The sequence below is a fragment of the Protomyctophum bolini genome (genome assembly GCF_963924005.1).
Source record: "Protomyctophum bolini genome assembly, chromosome: 17".
Lineage (NCBI taxonomy): Eukaryota > Metazoa > Chordata > Actinopteri > Myctophiformes > Myctophidae > Protomyctophum > Protomyctophum bolini.
In genome coordinates, this window is record NC_137878.1 from 17,348,474 (window position 1) to 17,368,558 (window position 20,085).

Consider the following 20,085-nt stretch of genomic DNA (forward strand, 5'->3'; position numbering starts at 1 on the left):
TTTAGCTCTATCATGTAGGCCAGGGATATTCAAATAGATTTACCTGTGGGCCACATTACAAAAATGGCAAGGGGCCAGGGGCCAGTAGATAAAATTACGACATTAATGATACTTGATAACTTCTCTCTTTCAATTGCTTTATTTTCGCAAAATGTATCAAAGTACAATGCTGTCTGTCTGCCTGTCTATGAGTAGCTGTCTGACTGCCTGCCTGTCCAATTCTCCATGAGTAGCTGTCTGTCTGTCTGCCTGTCTATGAGTAGCTGTCTGCCTGCCTGCCAGCCAGCAAGTTGGTTAACAGAAAATAAATTGTTATGGCTGAGTAAAATAAAATACAATAAACACAATTTGCCTGAAAATAGATTACCCAGCTATGACCTTTTTCATGAAAAAAAAATGAGTAGTGATATGGCTGACTGAGTAAAATAAAACAATCTACCTGAAAATAGATAGCTATAAGTGAAGAGCAATTTCCGCAATTACCATTTCCGCAATTTCCTCAATTTCCATTTCCGCAATTTCCATTTCCGCAATTTCCTCAATTTCCATTTCCACCATTTCCGCAATTTCCATTTCCGCATTTCCGCAATTTCCACCATTTCCGCAATTTCCATTTCTGCAATTTCCATTTCCAACTATTAATGGCAGCTGGGTTTCATCATTCAAATAAAATAGAATTCTGTCCGTTTAGCTATAAAATTATGTCAGGGAATACACAGTATATGTCTTTCATTTGCATTGCATCTCCCCCCCCCCCCAAGCTTTTATTTTCGTTCGAGTAATAGTACAACTCTAATAGTATTACTTATAATAATGTAATTAAAGATAACTTCATTCAGATTTATTTATTTTTATTTCATTTTCCAGATTTTTTTTTAGATTTTCATTGGTGGGCCAGTCATAATGGTCCCGCGGGCCTGAGGTTGAGTATCACTGATGTAGGCCCACCCATTCTCCACTTTTAGGTGGTCTCAAGAGGTAGGCCTATACTGAAAAACAAAAGGGTGACCACCTAAAATAGCATGTAGTGGCCTTGTCATTGTCAACTGTCAAGTTATCATAAAATGATTAAATGCAACAGGCAGGTTAGTTTGTACATTTTATTCGTATGTAATTGGGCAGTAATAAATTTAAATTTGATTGCACTCCCTCAAAGCCAAGAAACCAGAAAACTAAACCTTCAAAACATCAGGTCAGGATTCTGGAACTGTTCGACATAGGGCATTTTGCTAGTAGTGGTCCGTGCATTTTCTTTTTACAACCAACAGAATTGCATGTCTAGTAGCTTTCAACCTGACATCACCACAGGTTGTGTGTCTTGTGAATTATGCTCGGAAAATGAAACTAATTGACTCAGAATACCAAAAATAAGAATCATGTCAAAGTATAAATAATTAGGATTTACCGAGTGAGCACAGCTCATCCTGTTTGTCAATGTCCCCTTTACAGAACACACCATCACACCACAGGCAGCAAACAATCACACACCATCCTAACAAAGGCAGAAAATACTATAAGCAGCTATCTTAAAATCCCACAGTGCATTCTGTACACATGTGCTGCATTAAAAAAAAGATTAAAGTTGTACTGAATCATGGACATAATAATCGCACACTGACATCTGCTTTTACATAATCCGTCACAGCTCCAAGAAAAGAAAATACAGTACAGTGATAGACATGGCATACTTGAGAATCTAATGTGATGACATGGGACCCAATAAATACAGTGTGAGCCTCTGCCCAGTATGGGAAAAACCCCATTAAAGCACAACATCCGATACACATGGACATGTGACTTGAGACACACATAAGTGGGTATGAAATCCAGTCTTGGCTCAGTGGTTACTGGTTAGGCAAGGGGTGTCAAACTCATGTTTTAACATTCTTAGGCAACTGATTTCTGGTCTAGGACTAAGAGATATATTTCATGCTTTGTCAAGTGTATATATAGGAGTTTCCACCTGCAGTATCCGATGGCCTTTCTGACAGAAGCCTAATGGTCTATACATGTACAGAAATATTTTGATTTTTGATAGGCTTTGGCACTGCACTTTGTAACACAATCTTGATTTTGCTAGGGTAATTTGGGTTGATATTTCTTTTGTTAAAATGTTAAATACTGTAGCTCTACATTGCGATAGTAATCATTGCTATAGTGTTTGTTCAGTAACTGGCATCCTAGAATTCATACAGGATAAACAAATTCACCAAGAAATTATCCAAATTTGAAGCTGATCAATGGGTAATGGACACAGTATTCCCAAGATATATATCTAGATTCACCACACCAACAAGTGGCAGTACATCATTTTAAGTAATAAGGGGGTTTGGAGGGAAGCAAAAGTGAGTACAAGTGGTACTCTGCTCTGATGAGTACAGCACAATTCTAGATTCATAAGTCAGTCTCTAATCACTTTGCTTAGCAATCAGTATTTTGGGCAGCTCTTCATATTGGGGCATGACATATACAAACATTTGTTTGTATAGGTGGAGATCTCCGATCTGCAATCATAATACTAACACAATTCAAGCTGTTGTTCATGAATAGTCAAATTTCCAGATGTAGCTTAATTGAAAGAACTGTGTGAGCACAGCAACTCTGTTCAACCAGTGGGCATGAGTGTGGCCAGTAAGACATTAAAAGGTTACTTTAGAAAACAAATCTGATAAAAAGAGCCTCAAATTGCTGATGGGCAAGTCCATTGGCATCCTGTAATAAAACTAAATGTTTTGATTACTAAGCTGGCATTGTCTATTTTCAGGCTGTTACTACATAACACTGTGGTACCAGAACCACAAATGTCTCAGTGACATTCAAAGATGCATCAGCACACTAATACCGTTATTCCCATTTGAGCTGCATTTGTATATTGGTGTTCATAGAGAAAGCAATAAATGACTTAATTTAGTTTTTAGTTGACAATAAAAATCTCCTGCAAGGACACTATTCTCTCTGCCTCACAGGGATGAGAAAATGCAATTGTAATCCTTGTGGTAGGTGCTAACGCACAGTGTAACTGCTGTCTTCAATGTACACACAACAGCCTCTTTGCCAGTGTGGCAGAGGCACGAGGAGAGTGGTTGCCACTGAAAGATAGAGAATGGATGCAAATATTGTGTGTACAACACATTTTGTAATGTTTTTTACCCTTCCCATAAAAATCATCCCACGGACCAGTTCAGGCTTGTGGGTCGGTAGTTTGACACCCCTGTAACTTGTAATTAGTACTGGAATGAGATGACAGAATTCACTTTGTACACATGAAAGGAGCGGTTCCAGAAAACTCTGGTGAAGTAGTTTGTGTAAGGCGAATAGTTAGACTTTATCACTTGGCAGAACCTTCCGTGCTTGGAGAAAGAATATATCTCCCCTCTGTCATACACCACCTGATTGGGAGAGGAAGATAGAGACAGTCAGTGTTAAAAAGAAGATATAAATGTAATCATTATATCGGTACCTCATACATTACAGCATTTGTACATGGTTATGTTTTAACAATGGGCACCTTAATATCTACTAAGAATGGGGGGGGGTTACAGTACATGTCCGTACTCACATGTCCATTTGCAACGTCTAACAGTTCTTTGATCCTGCAGCCCTTGCTATGATTAAGCTCATTACAAAGTGCCTCTTCAATGATCACATAGTTTGTCTTGTGAGAGGTTAGAATTTTGTAGACATCCTCTGCTGACCTCATTGCGTAAACTTGGTAAGTCTGTTAAGAAAGGAAAAATAAATGGGTTTGGTAAGGTTTCATAATTTGTCAATGTCAACGAAACATGTGAAATGACAAAAACAAAACTCTTCAATTCAGTCCTTTCATCTCCATAAAAAATAAAAATAACACTGCTTGCCACTTGTGGAGGTGTGTTTCTTTGAAATGGGAGCATTTTCAGTGAGAAAGGCCAAGCAGACCAGGCTTGTTCTAAAACAAGAATACCTTTAACCCGTTTAGACCAAGAACCCATATAGAGGGAGAGCGTAGTGACGCGTTCAGTAGGATTTTGGCTTATTTGGGCGCCATCTTCCTGCCTACATGTAGGCTAGTAGGATGCTAGGCTACTTGGCTGCCAGTCTGTAGTTCGTAAGTTTGCTTGTCAGTGACGCTGGTGTGTACACTGTCTCTGCAGTACACCATCTTCCATCTCTCCTATCTTTGACTTGTCACAACTCTTCTACTCTATGGCTCTGGATCAACGGCGGTATTATTATTATTCGCCGTTAGAAAATGTTCGGGTGCTCTGATCTCATAGGCGCCTCCCCTCCCCTCACGTCAAAACAGTTCTCAATGTTTACATCTTACTTGACGAGAAGACATGTGGACATATCCTTATGGAACCAGGGAGAGGGGGAAAATGCCACAAGAGTATCAGTTCTCTCCACAGTAAATAAATAATCTGTCTGTAGGCTATGCGATCTGACCATTATTATTTTGATTTGAGGACAGGTATTTTGTCAGCTGACACCCAAATCAAAGAAACCATACAGCGTGTATTTAATTATTTGATAATTAAGCAGCAGCCTACTAGTCTACTGGTAGGCAGGAAAATGGCTATCAGAATAACCCGTTCTGAGCGAAACTCCCTACGCTCTGGCCCTATACCGGTACGTAACTTAACTATACCTTTCAATCCGGGAACCCCTTTAGAGGTTGTCATCTACAGTATATAGAAACATACATTATTTTAATAAATATTAGAAGTTTTTCAGAAAACGTAGATTTAGAAGGCGTTATTAGAATTGCCCTGAGGTCTAAATATGGGTTTGCAACAATGCATTGTTCTGTTGTTAGAGCTGAACAATACTATCCATTTGCAAACTATCTCTACATGACCAATGAGGACCAGGACAGATGTTCATGAGACCATGTGTAGTTTAGGATGTTCATTGTCTAGGTTCGGTAAAGGTCGGCCTGTAATTGATACCACATGTTGACCCGAGATGAATATAAAGCATCCTGTGTGACTGGCTGAGTTGATCAATTTTGTGTGAGGAAAGCATACAGTAAACCCTGTATTCTCTATGTTCTTTGCAGAACTCTCCAGACCAGTCTGTATAAACTGACACAGATTTGACTCTAAAATGTCTTTTACCAGTGCTATATGAAGGATTCGTATTATCAGTTGCTGTGAGTTGTGTTTACCAGTTATAAGCAGCAGAATGCTTCTCAGTATGCTAGAATGCTAGACAGTAAAACATTACTACAAGTCCATCAATCCATTTTTTGGGGTGGGTGCTCTCTATATTTCTATATACCGTATATTACCAAATAGTAGCCCGGGCTGTTAATATGCAAAATTGATTCGGACCCTGGGCGTTTATAAGGACCTAGGCCGTTATTTGCCGTTATTTTGCACCGGCCTGCACAAGGCCATTATTTGGTTTCAGTATATACATACAGTAACATGTAGTGCAAATATTGTCTGGAACTGGTATTACCATAATACTACTAAAAAAAACAAAGCTACAGTACATACAGTAAAGCGTTTACAAGTATACTGTACAAAACATATAATAATACTGTACAGGGTTCCTACCGCCATGAAATTCAATGAATTATTTGTAATTTTAAAATACAGGCCTAGAAAAGCTAATTTGGAATTTAAATGTTTGGATATTTCATTTCATAATAATAATAACAACATAGTGTTAGTTACTTTTTTTTTTAACATCTGTTCTTTTTTCCATGTTGTTGTTGCTTGGGGGGATTGATAGCATACTACAATATACTCATTAATGCATAGGCCTGGAAATGGGGTAAAAATAAATTTGGAAATGTTGTAGAATATGAATTGTTAAAAAAATAATTGTGGGAACTAAACTTGTGGGAACCCTGACTGTAGCAATCTCAATGCTATACCAATACTCATCATCCTCCTCCAATTTAGTGCAACAATATTGTACAAGACCTACAAGCTCACAACGCGCCGAGGCTCGACGCATTGTGAGCTTGTAGATCTGCTATTTCTTTGCACACCGGCCACGGCTTTTTGCACCGGTCTGCACCTGGCCATCATTTGGTTACATACAGTTCCATGCAGTCATCTTTTTTTTTAGTATGGTAAACAATAAACACAGCAGGCAATGCATTTTTATTTAATTGTAAGAGGGAGCATATCAACACACAGGTGTAACCACTACATGTTCTGATTGAGCAAGGGGAAGCAGCGGACAAATACATTATTTCATTATAAACTGTAGGCCTACGTACCGGTAGATTGCAATTGAATAAAACCATAATTTATTGGCCTACACTACACATAGCCTACTGTAGTACTGTGTGTAGTCAAGTGGCTAAACCCCACAGGTTAGGTTACAGGCGATAGAAAATGTAATGTCAAGCAGAGCCATGCGGTGCACGTGAATTATATGCCGATAGCATCTCACTCCATATAATTTAATAAAAGCATATAAAAAAACATGAATTATACACCCAATGAAAATTTACACTTCACGGAATTTGGAATTAGAACAATCTGTTGAAGATTGGCGAGAATAGCACGATTTAAATATCAACCTTTTTATTGTGCTATGAGGACTTGAAAATGGATGATCTGCTCTGCAAGCTCACAAAGCGCTGTCATGAAACACTTGTAGACACGGATGACAATAAACATTTCACAGAATATATACCACTTTGCATTAAAACAATTGGTTGTGCATAGGCTGCATAGGCACTTGTGAAACTATAGCCTATAGATTTATTTTATGGATGTGGAGGACTGGTGTTGCGCTGTTGTGAGGTCGTGTGGAGATCTGCAAACTCAACACGGTGAATATAATATAATATATATAATATAATATAAATGAGGGCGGCTATTTGAAGGAGGCGGTTATTACTCAAAATGGTGTCAGAACCTGGGCCGTTATTAGGTGCTGGTGCTATTTGAGCATGGGCTGTTATTTGGTAATATACGGTAATATATAAATAAATATAAATATAGTATTTTACAAATTTGTAAAATACTATTTTGTCTGCCTAATACTTGCGGTACCCGGGTACCATATGGTCCTGGTTATTTTGCAAGAAATCTGTGTGTGGTACTCACATCTTCACTCCTCCTCAGCAGGCTGTCTGAGTAAAGGGGCAGACTGGTCACAGACCACCCTGAACATAGCTTCACTGTCCCCAGCAGCTGAGGACTGCCAGCAAACACCGCTGCCATTGGCGCATGTCTCCTGCAGTGAAGAGGAGTGGGTGGGGGAGGAGACAATTACAACACAGTTATTCGATGCTCAGCCAATCACAGCGCAGAATGACACACCTTCCAGCCAATCCCAGCGCAACAATACATGTAAGATCATCATTATCCATACATGGGCTGATGGGCATAAAAGGGCGCCAAATCCGTCCTCAATTTTTGAGGACACAATTACGAATATTATTATAATATTTTTTTAAACATATGTTTATTCATTTTCTTTACAGTACAAAGAAGTATATTCAAAACAATTGACATATATTTTTTACCCCCCACATCCCCATGGCAGCACAAATACAAACAAAATCTTATCACAAAATGTTTTGACAATAATAAATACAGAACAAAAATAAAGAAATAATGACAAAACGAAAAATAAAACGAAAATAAAACGCATTACATACAGTTAAACAAACGAATACAAAATGTCCGTCACAGTTCCCTACCCCCACCCCACAGCTGACTACTCAGTTAACCACTATACATCCAAAGCCTCTTCAATATCACCTCGCTTAATGAAGTCCAAGAACTTCTCCCATATCTTATAGAATACCGCAGGTTTCTTCCTAATTACATTATGTTAGTTTCTCATGTGCCAAACTGGTTGTTAAGTTCCTCAGCCAAAAGCCGATCGTAGGGGCATTGACATTCTTCCAACATAGCGCAATTGAGCGTCTGGCCTGTAAAAGGCAAAGGTCGGTCATTATTTTTTCATTACTATTTAGTGTACAATTTAATGGATAAATACTGAGTATACATAATTTAGGACAAAGAGGAACTGGACCTGACATAATCTGAGAGACATAATGGACCACAGACGTCCAGAATGTTTTAATCTCCTCACATTCCCATAAGCAGTGGAACAGTGTACCTTTATGTTCCCCACATTTATAACATAAATCAGGAATGTTTGGATCAAATTTATTTACTTTCTCCGGGGTTATGCAAGTTCTCATTATCCAATTATACTGAATTAGTCTTAATCTAGTATTGATAGTTTGTGTTTGTGCCTTGGAACATATTAAACCCCAATCAATTTCTGAGATTTCCACTTGAAGGTAATTACGAATATTATTAGTTAGATTATAATAACGCCCTGAACGTCGGGGACCAAAGGTCGCGGTTAACTATGAAATCTTGTGTTTTTGTCACTCAAAATCCCCATGCATGGGGAAAGCCCCCATATACTGTAGTGCCCAGGTCTCATGACATCACTATAACATCATCAGGGATGATAGTAAATCAGGGATCATATAGTAAATACAACCTGCTGTCGCAATTAAGCCCATATATGGAGATCCCTGATGTCATCAATATTAGTATATGGATATATGTCAGAACCTGTTCTGACATACCATATGTTGATCCTTCCCCATCCATCCTTCCTCTTCGATGTCTCCCTTCGGACTGATATCTGTCCATTTAAACTCTAGAGGGGCCTGCCCCAAAGTTATTTGTGCAGCCACGCCCGGCAGCCGTCGGGCCCTTTAGGGCGAGGTCGCTTCTCGCCCTCAGGTGTCTTCCTGGTTAGTTAGATAATGTAATTGTAAATCAAACAATACTGTAACCGTGTTGTTACCCTCTTGGTGTGTTACACACTTATTCTGGTTTTGAAAGCTGTGCTTGGTACGCACTCTGTTCATGTTTGAATAAATATCCCCATACAAGTAGTTATGTCGCTGGAATGGTTCGAAACTTCAAATGTATGTGTTGTGTTAGAAGTAATAATTATTTCAGGGGTGAGATAGCCCCTCCAAAGCATGGCTTTTGAAAACTACGTGATATGGTAGCAAAGTATATGGACTTTTTTATGTTTGTTTAGAGCACTTACGAAGTAAATCGAATGGCAGCCAAGTATATGGATATATATTTTTGAGGGGCGCTAGCTCCTCCTATATACAGGTTTAGTGTTTGTAATGTTGTTTGTCTGGTGCTCCGATGCGTATGTTCCATCTCTATCTGATAATGTCTAACTCCCTCTCTAGGACACAATTTGCAATCATGTCTGTCCAATATAAGGTCTACATGAGTGTCCCACACTCCCACTAGTTAGTGCCTCTTGAATACAATATGTCAGATGAAGAGACACGGGGGGGAAGGGATATAATAAAGGGCTGTCAATCTGTCATTACATCATTACCGTACAAACCAGAGTGATGTGGCATGTTGTCATCAGGACAAACATGATATTAAAATGTTTGTGATGCGAGAGTGTGGTCTAGCCAACACCAACTCGGGACTCCTGAAATGTTATAGAAAATGCTATATACGAAGCGTGACTGAAGGACTGACTGACTGACAGGAGATGCAGGTGCAGGTGTAGTAAACTGCGACCTACAGCTTAAAAGCAAATTCATAGTCTGGACGTAGCAAATACAGCCCAGGCCTGTGTGGACTAGGGTTTAATATTTTCCCGGATTTGGCTCATTTTAATTTGTATTCATTTGCGGACCTTTTCCCGGGCTCCCGCAGGAATTCCCGTCAGAAAAAAAAAGAAAAAGAAAAAGAAAGTGCCCACCAAAATGCATTTATATGTATAGATACTTAATATGTTCAATAGAATATTGATATTCTTTGGTTTAAAACGTTTTATTTGAACGAAATATAGCCTGCAATAAAATTATTAAATTAAAATATGAATAATGTTATAGGCCTACTACGCTATTCAGAAAACGTGACACTTAAGGAGTTTGCACTAATGACTGTCGAAGCACGGGGGGGAAAATAAACGACCTCACGTCTTTCTTTCACATTAGCTATAGGTCTTTCACCCTTTAGTGCTGCTATGGGTCCCCTTCTCCGCTGCAGAGAATGTGATCATCCTGCTTTGTACTTCTAAGTCCGATTGGGTGTTAAAATAGCCAGAACGGCCAGTGCCCAGCACAGCACACTGATGATTAGTGATTATTATATTGAGAGAGAGAGAGAGAGAGAGGGGGCTGCGTGCTGGTGGTTATTATAAAACAAATTGTAGCCTATACTCATCTTTGTTTGTGTTCCGTTTCACGTTATTGCTGAGTGACGCACACATGCAGGCAAAAGCAAAAAGGGGTTTAGAAGTGACAATGTCCATCACGGGGAAAGGAAACTCCTCGCTCCGTCGGTAAAACCCTCCTTTTAATACTCTATGGGTAAAACACACTTCTCGACAGGTGCAGCAGCTTTGGGAGTGTGCCTGAAGATGTCCAACACAATTCTGGAGAGAGTGACTCGGTGCTTGTCCAGCGCAAACAGGAAATTATACGTTCTCCTCAGACATTCATATTTTGCTAAAGTGTATAATAAGCTCTGTATCTGGTTAATTGCGGGACGATGCAGGATTCGCGGAGTCCCGCTGATTTTATCTTGACCACCAGTGCCTGCCCGCAGGTATTTAAATACCGGCTGGCTCCCCCGTTACAGCCCTTGAGTGTGATCCATAATTCCATATAAATATCATCAAACATGTTTGAAAATGATGGGAGGGTTCAGATTGGACATTTGAGCACTCATAGATCAGGAGAAAGAATGCGCACTGTGTGAAAAATCCTTTAGTATAATTTCTAACAAGAAAAAACAACAACCGGGGATGACGGGTCCCGAAGAAATTTCCGGGCGGGAATTTGCGTGCCCTATACCCGGGAGGCCCGTAATCCCGAGATCCCGGCATTAAACCCTAGTGTGGACTGAATGATGCAATAATGTTTTAAAAAACAACGCATTCTTTCATGCCTTGTATATAGTGGATGATGTTGATGACTTACGTGATCCAGGTCATCAGCTCTACTGTATCTGGGTCATAGAACTCCTGAAGTTCATTCAGCTCTGCTAGCACACGTGGAAAGTACTGCAGAGGGAGGGGAAGGCAAATGAGATAAAGACACTGCAATGCTCAAGTATTGAGCATTTATAAGTACATCCACACAGAACGTGAATATTATGCGGGAATAAGGTGAAACAATAAACCGAACAATAAAGATGATTCTGCTTATTAACCTAACCCATTTTGGGCGGGAACCCCTTTTGGTGTTTATAGCATTATGTTACGCTTTAGCTGTTGAAAAATAGCAGATCTACAAGCTCATAGCGTGGCACTCGGTGCTGTCTTAACTGTCTGCTATTTTTGAAAAATCGTGAAAATGTGGTCACAAATCTTTGAATTCTTTCAGACTGAACGTTTTAACTCAAATCTTTGCTTCTGGGGGGTCCCTGAAACAGCATATTTTCAGATGGGGGTCAGTGACCAATTACAGATAATTCTGGGGGTCCTTGACATCAAATATTGAGTACCACTGATATAGAAAATTAGGTATTTCAGAAAACTGTCATGATTTAGAAGACATTTTTTAAATTTCGATGTCAGGCCTTAATAAGGATCAGCCCTCACCTCTCTCCACAAACTGAAACCAATGATGGTCGGCACTGCTGTACTCAATATCAGAGCCTGCAGAGAGACAAATAAGACAATACTTCACTCTTAACAGCAAGGAGGTACCTTAAACCTACAAACTTTCATGTCCTAACCTGGATTTGAACCCCGGTCCACCACGCAAGTGATTAAGGTTATTACCACTAAGCTAATACATCCTGTCTGTTTGCTTAGGGAAGAATTGAATTTGGATTGTCAACCACTAAAGAAATACAACCGTCAACCACCCCAATTGTGTAAGTCTTATTGTATTAACATACCGTCGTCTACTGACTCTACCATACAGATTAGTCATGATTTAGTCACTAAAAAGTTAGTGTAGCTTAAGAATCACTTTGTAGTACTTACACACTGTACATAAAGAATATGAAATAGTAAAATACAGTTCCGCCTCAGCCACTTGCAGTGCAACATAAAATATCAATCCTATCTACGAAACATAAAAAGACCAAAAGTAAAGCAGAACATAAAGCTTTAAGTCTGCTGCATGAATGCGTAAAACTGAGTATTACAAGTGCAAAATAACTTTGATCAAATAGGAATACATATTAGACCAGTCACCACTAGAATGGCATTCAACGTGTCTCACCAGCACAACAGGATGAATGGACTTGAGTTTGAGCCACCTGAACATAGTCATCCAGAGTTCTGGAGAGCACACACCAAACGCTGTGAACATACAGACGTATGGGGCCCATAAATACTTCATCCTGCATGGCAAAGAAAGTTAACAAATCAACCATTAACGACTGCATCTTGCTGCCATTTATGGTGAATATAAAATATAGACAATACTACACTGATACGATAAATTAAAACATACCAATTAAAAAAAAAACAATGGATATTGTTTAAAGCAGAAGTTTTTTATTTAATTTTTAAACTTTGCTAACCTTAATTGTATCTACATTTTCTCTATCTGTGCCGTGTTTCATTACTGCTGTACTGCCACTGACAACTGCAATCAATAAAGGTCTATCTAATAAAGGTTTATATAAGGTCCCTAGTTTGATCCCCCTTCAGGCTTAGGGCTGTATTTTGCGTGTCTTAAGTACCAGGTCTTATTACCTAACTTGAGTAAACTAAAGACCTGGAGGCGTGATCAATGCCATTTGGCTATGCTGAGTGGCCAAAGAGCATTGATCACGCCTCCAGGTCTTTAGTTTACTCAAGTTAGGTAATAAGACCTGGTACTTAAGACACGCAAAATACAGCCCTAAGTGTCCTAAACGTGTACTGCCTTTTCCTCCCAATACTTCACCAGTGAGGGTTAGGGAGCACTCCGCTACTACTAGACCGCGACGGCGGCGCAACGTCTCAAGCAAACTTGAGCCACCACCGAGTCGAACGTTGCGAAGTTCACTTGAGCTGACTCAGCACCGTCCGAGTTGCAACCCAATAGGCACAGAATAGTAAATCCTCGTCCCCCCTACTTGCGTGTGGTCCAAATGAACACAACACACTGATGTCACTCACTGATGAAAGTATTGTGAGGAAAGGGCAGGTTGCGTCCTAAACAGTCAGGATTGTCTGCGTAAACATACCCCTCAAAAACCATAGCCAGTCCTCCAAACAGCAGCGAGTGGAAAACATGATAGATGACCTCAGGCTGCTCCCCTATTCGCCCATCCTCAAGTTTGAGGTCGGTTTTCATTGGCTGGCCACTGAAAAAGATTTAAAATATACAGTATTATTACATAAATGTAACTTTGGATAGGGGTGCTCTGAGCAATAACAATATAGTAAGACGCCCTTTACACAACAGGTCTGAGAATGCCCATATATGGAATAATAATAATAAGGCCAGCCCAGTTAGGGCCCAGGTACGGCCAGGCCTTCATTTTCAGGCCGACTTTGGGATGCAAAAAATAACAATCACACCTGTGTGAAGTGAGGGGCGCTCTTATCATCATACAACTTCATGATGTATGATGATATTGTCAATGGGAATTTAGGACAAAATGTTAGGACAAAATAGCTGATTTGCTCGTCCACAGCATATATACATAAATTCTCCATTCATTGTCAATGGCATTTAATGTTTGTATTAACACAAATATAGCAGATTTGCTCAGAAACATATGACGTAAATTCTCCATTTATTGTCAATGGCATTTAATGTTTGTGTTAGGACAAGAATCTACACTATAGCTGAATATACGAGGGGCTAGCGCACCTAAAAAATAGAAATGGCTGATGAAAATGGCTGTGAACAGAAAATGAGACGCACTGACCCCAGTATGGTCATGTCATCCCTAAAAACAAGAGCAACGTCATGGGTTTACTGCAGATTCTAACCTAAGTCTTCTGTAGATGGTCTGCAAGGTGGACAGCAAGCAGACCATGAGAACCAGGATGTAAAAAGGCAGCACTGAGGCCTGGGTCAGCCGCAGAAACAGGTCCTGAGTGGGGGTCTGGAAACCCTCTTGGCACAGCAAATGGTTGGTGACAAAGTCACTTAGAGAAATAAATATTTGATTATTACAGATATAAAAAATGCTAAATGAGAGATATTGAGAGTCATGGATATATACGGTAGAGATGTGAAAGTGATAGGGACACATACTATAATAGAAGGGGTGTACTGATATAATAAAAATGGCTGCAGTATTTTTTCCTATGTACTTCAACAGGGAAGCATGGGAAGACATGCAACATAAATATACAAATGTTGCCAGTGCCACTCACGTTGTTGAGATCATCCCAAATTTTGCTTCAAGGAACTTCAATATGAAGTCATCTTCATTGATTGGTAAAAGCTTCTGTGAATGAATAAACAGTCACTATTTAAGGCCAAACCACACAAATGGGTCGAGACACTATAAAAGCGGTTTTAGCGTTCGTCCCAGCGATGTGATATAGTATGTCCTGTTGCACGTCGGCGCAAGTGATTCAATTGGTTCAATAATTCAATGGCTGCTTGCAACTACATGTTAACTACAAGGTGATGCATTGGTGTGGTTTGGGTAACACAAGTGTTACCGAAAACATGCAACCTGTACAGACAGAAGCAGTCAGACTGCCCCCAACTGATGTAGCACAATATTAAATACAGCATCCCTGTTTTTAAGTATACCTTGATCAAATAGCTGAAGGTGATTCCTGTGGTAAAAACCAAGTAGAAATGCAGGAACAGTTTCCTCAATCTAGCCATCAGGGTCCCTGTCTTCATGTTTTTCTGAACAGAAATGGAGAACAATAAATGCAAATTGCAAAGGTACTTGAGTGGCTCCATGCTAAGCACTACCTCCCCACATCCAGAAGGTCCCGATTGCAAACCTGAATATCGTTGCTGTCGGGAGGAACATTTCTGGGTCTAACATGGGACCTATGGGGGCTTCCAGTAGACTAATACGCACTCAGAGGAAGTGCACCCGCACCTAGAGATGATTTGAAAACAACATTACCCTGGTCTGATGGTAGCCATGCACATCACAAAATTATGTGATGGTAGTTTTGCTGTTGGTAAGTCTAGACAGCATAATGATTTCTAAAGCTTGGTGGATTCATTTGTAAGGATAGATATGTTAATAGAAAGAATGTATACATTCTTGTGCACTTTTCTCTCCTTCATAAACTATTCAACGTTTCGGTTCCATAGGGACCTTCATCAGGATGAAGTTCCCCATGTTTGTTCTTTAATGAACGAATGGGTGACTCGAGATACATTTACTCTCAGCAACAAACAGATATAAAGACAAAAATAAATAAATGCCTAGATGTCGTCTGTCATATCTGGACATTAGAATCAGACAGGTTTTAAAGAGGCTGCAGCATATGGGAGGCAAAACAGACCAGAGACGTTCCAATTGAAATGGGGGAAATGTTACCTATATCTGGGGGTGTGAGGTCTTGGGCTAGTTCTGGGGTCCTTCTGCTTAGGTAGAGGGGGCTTGGGCCGACCCAGGGTTTCAACCCTCTTTGGGCATTAATAGCAGAGACCAGGCACGTAGGTGTGACACATAAATATATTGTACATTCATCCTGTCACGTAAGCGTATTGTGAACTGAGTGAGTGAGGCTTCATTTTGGCAGAGGTGCAATGCAAACCGTCTTTTGTTTATTTGTCTGTTAGTTTTGTCTTCATTTTTCTCTTGTTGCTATTTTTTCATCTGCCCTCAGTTCTGTCAATGTTATAAAATGAAAAAGCAAAATAAAAAATATAAATCATAAAAAAAGCGATGTCGTCTATCCATGTCAACTACTGTGCAATGGTTGAGAGAGGATCTAACTCTACCTGAAAGTACCTCGCAAGCACTGAGCTTATCAGGAGGCTGAGCATAGGGGAGCTGAGTAGAACGGGGTTCTGGAACTGGAACACATAAGCCAGGAACATGGCACTGAAGTACACTTTGTGAATGTCAGCCATCTGTGCATCATAGATTTAGACACAGAGAGAGAGAGAGAGAGAGAGAGAGAGAGAACACATTTGGAAATTGTATAGGCCCTTCTAAGTCATAGGCTGTGTGCACATTTTTTATTGTTTACACACAAGTCCTTGTAATGAAAGTGACAACAATTTTTGATTATATAAAATAAAATATTTCACAATCTAAACAAAGGACTTTCAATAAGGGAACAATATCATAATGGAGGTGGGTTTGGTATTTAACGAGTTATGAAATGTATTCTTAATAACAGGGTGGGAGAAATGTAAGGAGCTTATTACTTTGCGGGTTGGAACCAGGTCAAAGGAGTCCAGCAGGAAGAGAGCCAGGGCTTGAAAGAAGAGCACATAATGGCTGTGTTCCCAGACCAGAAGGAAGATAAATGTGGTGGCACTCATAGAAAGATAGCAGAACATCTAGAGGATTGAAGAGAAATAATATATATATTTCAATGTAAGTCTTCAAAGGTTAGCAGTGGATATACATTCTAAATAAAAATATAAAAATATTGTTAATAGTGGTTAAGATAATAATAAAGATAGATCAAGATAACGAGACACTCACCTCTGTGGCAGAGCTGATGTTGTTACTAAGGAATCCTGTCAAAGCTGCCACTTGACAGGAGAAGTAAGGCAGAGCCCAGTTTTCTCGCAGAGGAATGGCATAGTCCACTTTGGTTGTATCTGATCTGGGATGGTAAATAAAATAAATATTGTTGTACACCTGCAAAAGTAAATACATGCATTCCCCGAAATTGACACTTTACAATTTCTATTTTGTTTCTGTTGGTAGGGCGTTCCACATTTTGGTGGCATAGGAGCGAAATGAATTTAGTCCCTTTTTGTGCCGAATCTGGGTTGCACATGGGTTTGTTGAACTCCCTCTGGTGTTGTGGGTGTGGACTTCGTTGACATTAAGGAAGTATTTAGACAGGTACATGGGTATCTTGGTGGTGTATCGAACCTTGTGGACCAGACCCATTGCAAGATGCTGTACTGTCGTCAACCTTAAGCCATTCCAGCCTGTAAAAGTGGGCAGGGGTGAGGTGGGTTCGGTGAGGGCAAGTAGCAGCCTGACCAGTTTGTTTTGGGAAGTCTGGAGCCTTGTTTTCAGGGCCTTTGAGCCTGAGGTGCTGTGGTACCAAGAGCTGAGGGCCTTTTCAACCTGCAGTTTGTTCCTGTCCGAGACCAGCAGTGCTGAGTCATCTGCGAACAGGAACAAGTTGCAGTCACAAGCTGATGTCATGTCGTTTACATATATTAGGAATAGGAACAGTAAAGGCCCTAGTATGCTAGCCTGGCTAATAAGCCAGATCGAATCAGCCGTTGGTAAAAATAAATTGCCTGCCGGCGGATTACGGTCGGGAGAGGCTCAATTGTACGCCCATTTCCTACACCAGAGAACTGGTGTGGCCAATCGGGACACGGTATGCAATATGGGCGGGCTTTGGTACAGTGACGTTCAATGCTTGAGACCTTTGACTGACAGTAGCTCTGACCAATTGCATCAAAGAGAAAATGTTTGAACCTGCCCCCCGGGAAACAAGATCCATACACAGCATCTCCAGACTCAAATACCACATGACAGTGTGATTTGAGTCTGGCTATTAGCCAGGCTACTAGTATGCTTCCTTGAGCAGCTCACGGGGGGTGACTACAACAGTTATGAATTGGATATAAAGGACTGGGCCAATAAGGGAAATGAATTCTAAAAATTTAATTGAATATGTTTTCTCATAAAACAGGAATGAGGTTCTCAGGTTTGTATGCTAAAGTGCAGCAAACAGTTGCAGGTGGAAATGATAAAATGACCAAATGGGATTCCACTCACCTATTGATGACATACCAGGCAACAGCCAGCATACCTGCCACCCAGCTACCACTCATCACCCAGCTACACACGAACAGGGCAGTGACATAGACCGCCTGAAGGCCTAATACTGCTCCGATGTAGAAATAAATGGGCTCTATCAAGTCCTGGTGGATGCAGGAAGAGAATACTCTGACATCTCAAGTTTTTCCACACACACAAATTTAAGCATGTACAATTAAAGTATACATTATACAAAGTCACTTTTTATTTTTCCATGATGTCACATTTGTCTAATTGTGACTCATTTTACCAGTGTCAACACACAGCCCTATAATACACTAAGTCTTATGGGGTAAGCTGCTACCAGTAGTATGTCACAAATTAAATGTCTAACAAGTCTAGAGAGATGTACAGTAACTGCGACCCGTGTTACCTGGAGAGGCACTGGACTGACCTGGCTTTCTGTGACTCTGTAGATGAAGCTGGTGATGACCTCTGGGTACAGAGACAGCCGCTCCACTACATTAATGGTCTGACCAGCAACTGTCCTATTATCTACAGTCAGCTCATAAAACCCTGAAAAACACCATGAGGTTAAGAACCCACACAAACCGAGAAAGAGAAAGCAGTGTGTAGTGCACATTCAGGGTTTCAAAATGAGCCTATAAAGAGGTAAGATCATTCAAATTCAGGAGAGCCAAAACAATAGATCTTTTAACATTTTGTTCTAGCAGTATATTCAATAGAGAAGAAATGACTGCACCTCTTTCGAAAGTTGGTGCTGACAGCATGTGCTTGTAGTAGTAATAATAGAGACCACTGCCTCCCTGGAAGGTGATTTCACGTTCAAACTCCTGAGGTGCAGGACAAAACAACAGCAACATGCAGTCAAATGTGGAAGTTGCAGTCAGGTGACATGGCAGATGAAAATAATACAACCTACCGGTCTACTTGAAAACCAAAACTTCCTGTCATGGTAGGCCGAGAGGTAAGCAGCGTAAAGCATGCCGCATGCAACCGCTGCCAGACACCCAAAGAACAGTTTCACCACCCGCTGAAGAATCACCGCTGAGAAGTGAAGAGATAATGATGGCAGTGACATTGCCTGTTGTAGTGATTATTATGTTCACAAAATTTCAACTATTGCTTTGAATACAAAAGCCTGGAATATATTGTCAACGACATATATACTTACCACTGGAGGTGCCGCTGGAACTTTTAGCAGTCAACGTATTGCTGGCGGCCTCTTCTTTAGATTGAGCATCCTCATTCTCCACCTCCCCGTCATCCTCCACCTTCACATCCTCCTTATCCTTCACCTCCTCCTTATCCTTCACCTCTATGCCAGCTGCAGCTGCTAAGACACTTCCCACATCCTCCTGTGGGTTTACCCTCAATGGACCTTCATTCACATCTGCACCACACCAGACACCGTAGTTCAGGGTCCTTTCCTTTACTTATAGCATATAATTAGTACCAAGAATTAAAGTATTTTCAAGTGTATTTGTATGTCTTTAAATGTTCTGATGAATTGATGAAATGGTGGACCCTTTTGTAAACAAGTCTTAAAATGAGTTTTTGTATTAACTTGTGCTTTCATTTGAAATGTACCCATTATACATACTGTGAAATAGAAATGTAAATTAATAAATACAAATATAAATAGCTCCACCCACTTGGTTACACTCTCAAAGTTAAAAGGATTTTACTGATAGTCAACTTACTTGTAGTAGTGTACGAGTCCTCATCTTCCTCCCCTCCAAGCTTTTCAGTTTTCCGATATCTTAACTCAGTCATGACTGGAAATTAAAGCCCAAGTCGCCCGATATGACCAGACAACAGCATGCTAGCTGGCTGCTAGTGTAAAGTCTATGGTGGTGTTGCTATGAATAAACAGTGTTCCTCCAGGAAGGAAGCGGTTAGCTGCGCTGCCTGCTAGCTGCCTTGTTGTGGAAACGTCAAGTAAACTACAAGAGCTCGGCGCATCAGTTACATACATTAAAGACAGCTCCTCAAAGCAGGAACATGCAAACCTCGTTCCCGGGCGTTCTACAGTTCACATAATACCATAGATAAATTCATATATACGGTAGATGGATATACATGTCTGACAGACAAGACAGACTGTGCTCCACAAAGTCAAAACATCACCACAGGACATGGCGGAAGTTGCGGGTGCAAATAGAAGAAGCGAAGAAGAAATCTTTGATTGGTTCACAGAGTGAACTGAACTTAACAATGATAAATTAAAATTAATATGATAACTTTCAAA

The 20,085-nt window shown here is 40.3% G+C and overlaps 1 protein-coding gene across 2 annotated transcripts; it reads right to left on the reverse strand.

Moving 5' to 3' along the window:
- Window positions 1-1,086: 1,086 nt before the first annotated feature.
- On the reverse strand, window positions 1,087-19,954 carry LOC308331334 (putative C-mannosyltransferase DPY19L4). 2 transcript variants are annotated; one of them, XM_080786729.1, is made up of 19 exons: window positions 19,538-19,954; window positions 19,009-19,227; window positions 18,757-18,881; window positions 18,577-18,667; window positions 18,268-18,389; window positions 17,832-17,977; window positions 16,566-16,689; window positions 16,283-16,417; window positions 15,851-15,982; window positions 14,690-14,791; window positions 14,302-14,375; window positions 13,912-14,070; window positions 13,158-13,277; window positions 12,203-12,323; window positions 11,572-11,628; window positions 10,949-11,031; window positions 7,053-7,182; window positions 3,560-3,718; window positions 1,087-3,389 (listed from the first exon to the last, which is right to left on the reverse strand). In XM_080786729.1, the coding sequence occupies exons 1-19, from the start codon at window positions 19,608-19,610 to the stop codon at window positions 3,225-3,227; spliced, it is 2,337 nt and encodes a 778-aa protein (XP_080642855.1). In that variant the 5' UTR covers window positions 19,611-19,954; the 3' UTR covers window positions 1,087-3,224. The 2 variants fall into 2 exon arrangements, with proteins under 2 accessions (XP_080642855.1, XP_080642856.1); XM_080786730.1 differs by lacking the exon at window positions 13,912-14,070.
- Between the last annotated feature and the right edge of the window lie 131 nt (window positions 19,955-20,085).

Bases quoted from the DNA above. Each gene is read 5' to 3' on its own strand.
- LOC308331334 (XM_080786729.1), bottom strand. From the start codon at position 19,610: ATGACTGAGTTAAGATATCGGAAAACTGAAAAGCTTGGAGGGGAGGAA. The intron at 14,792-15,850 runs GTAGAGTTAGAT...ATTTCTGTTCAG, and splicing joins TGCTTGCGAGGTACTTTCAG to AAAAACATGAAGACAGGGAC. The intron at 11,629-12,202 runs GTGAGACACGTT...GTCTCTCTGCAG, and splicing joins CCATTCATCCTGTTGTGCTG to GCTCTGATATTGAGTACAGC.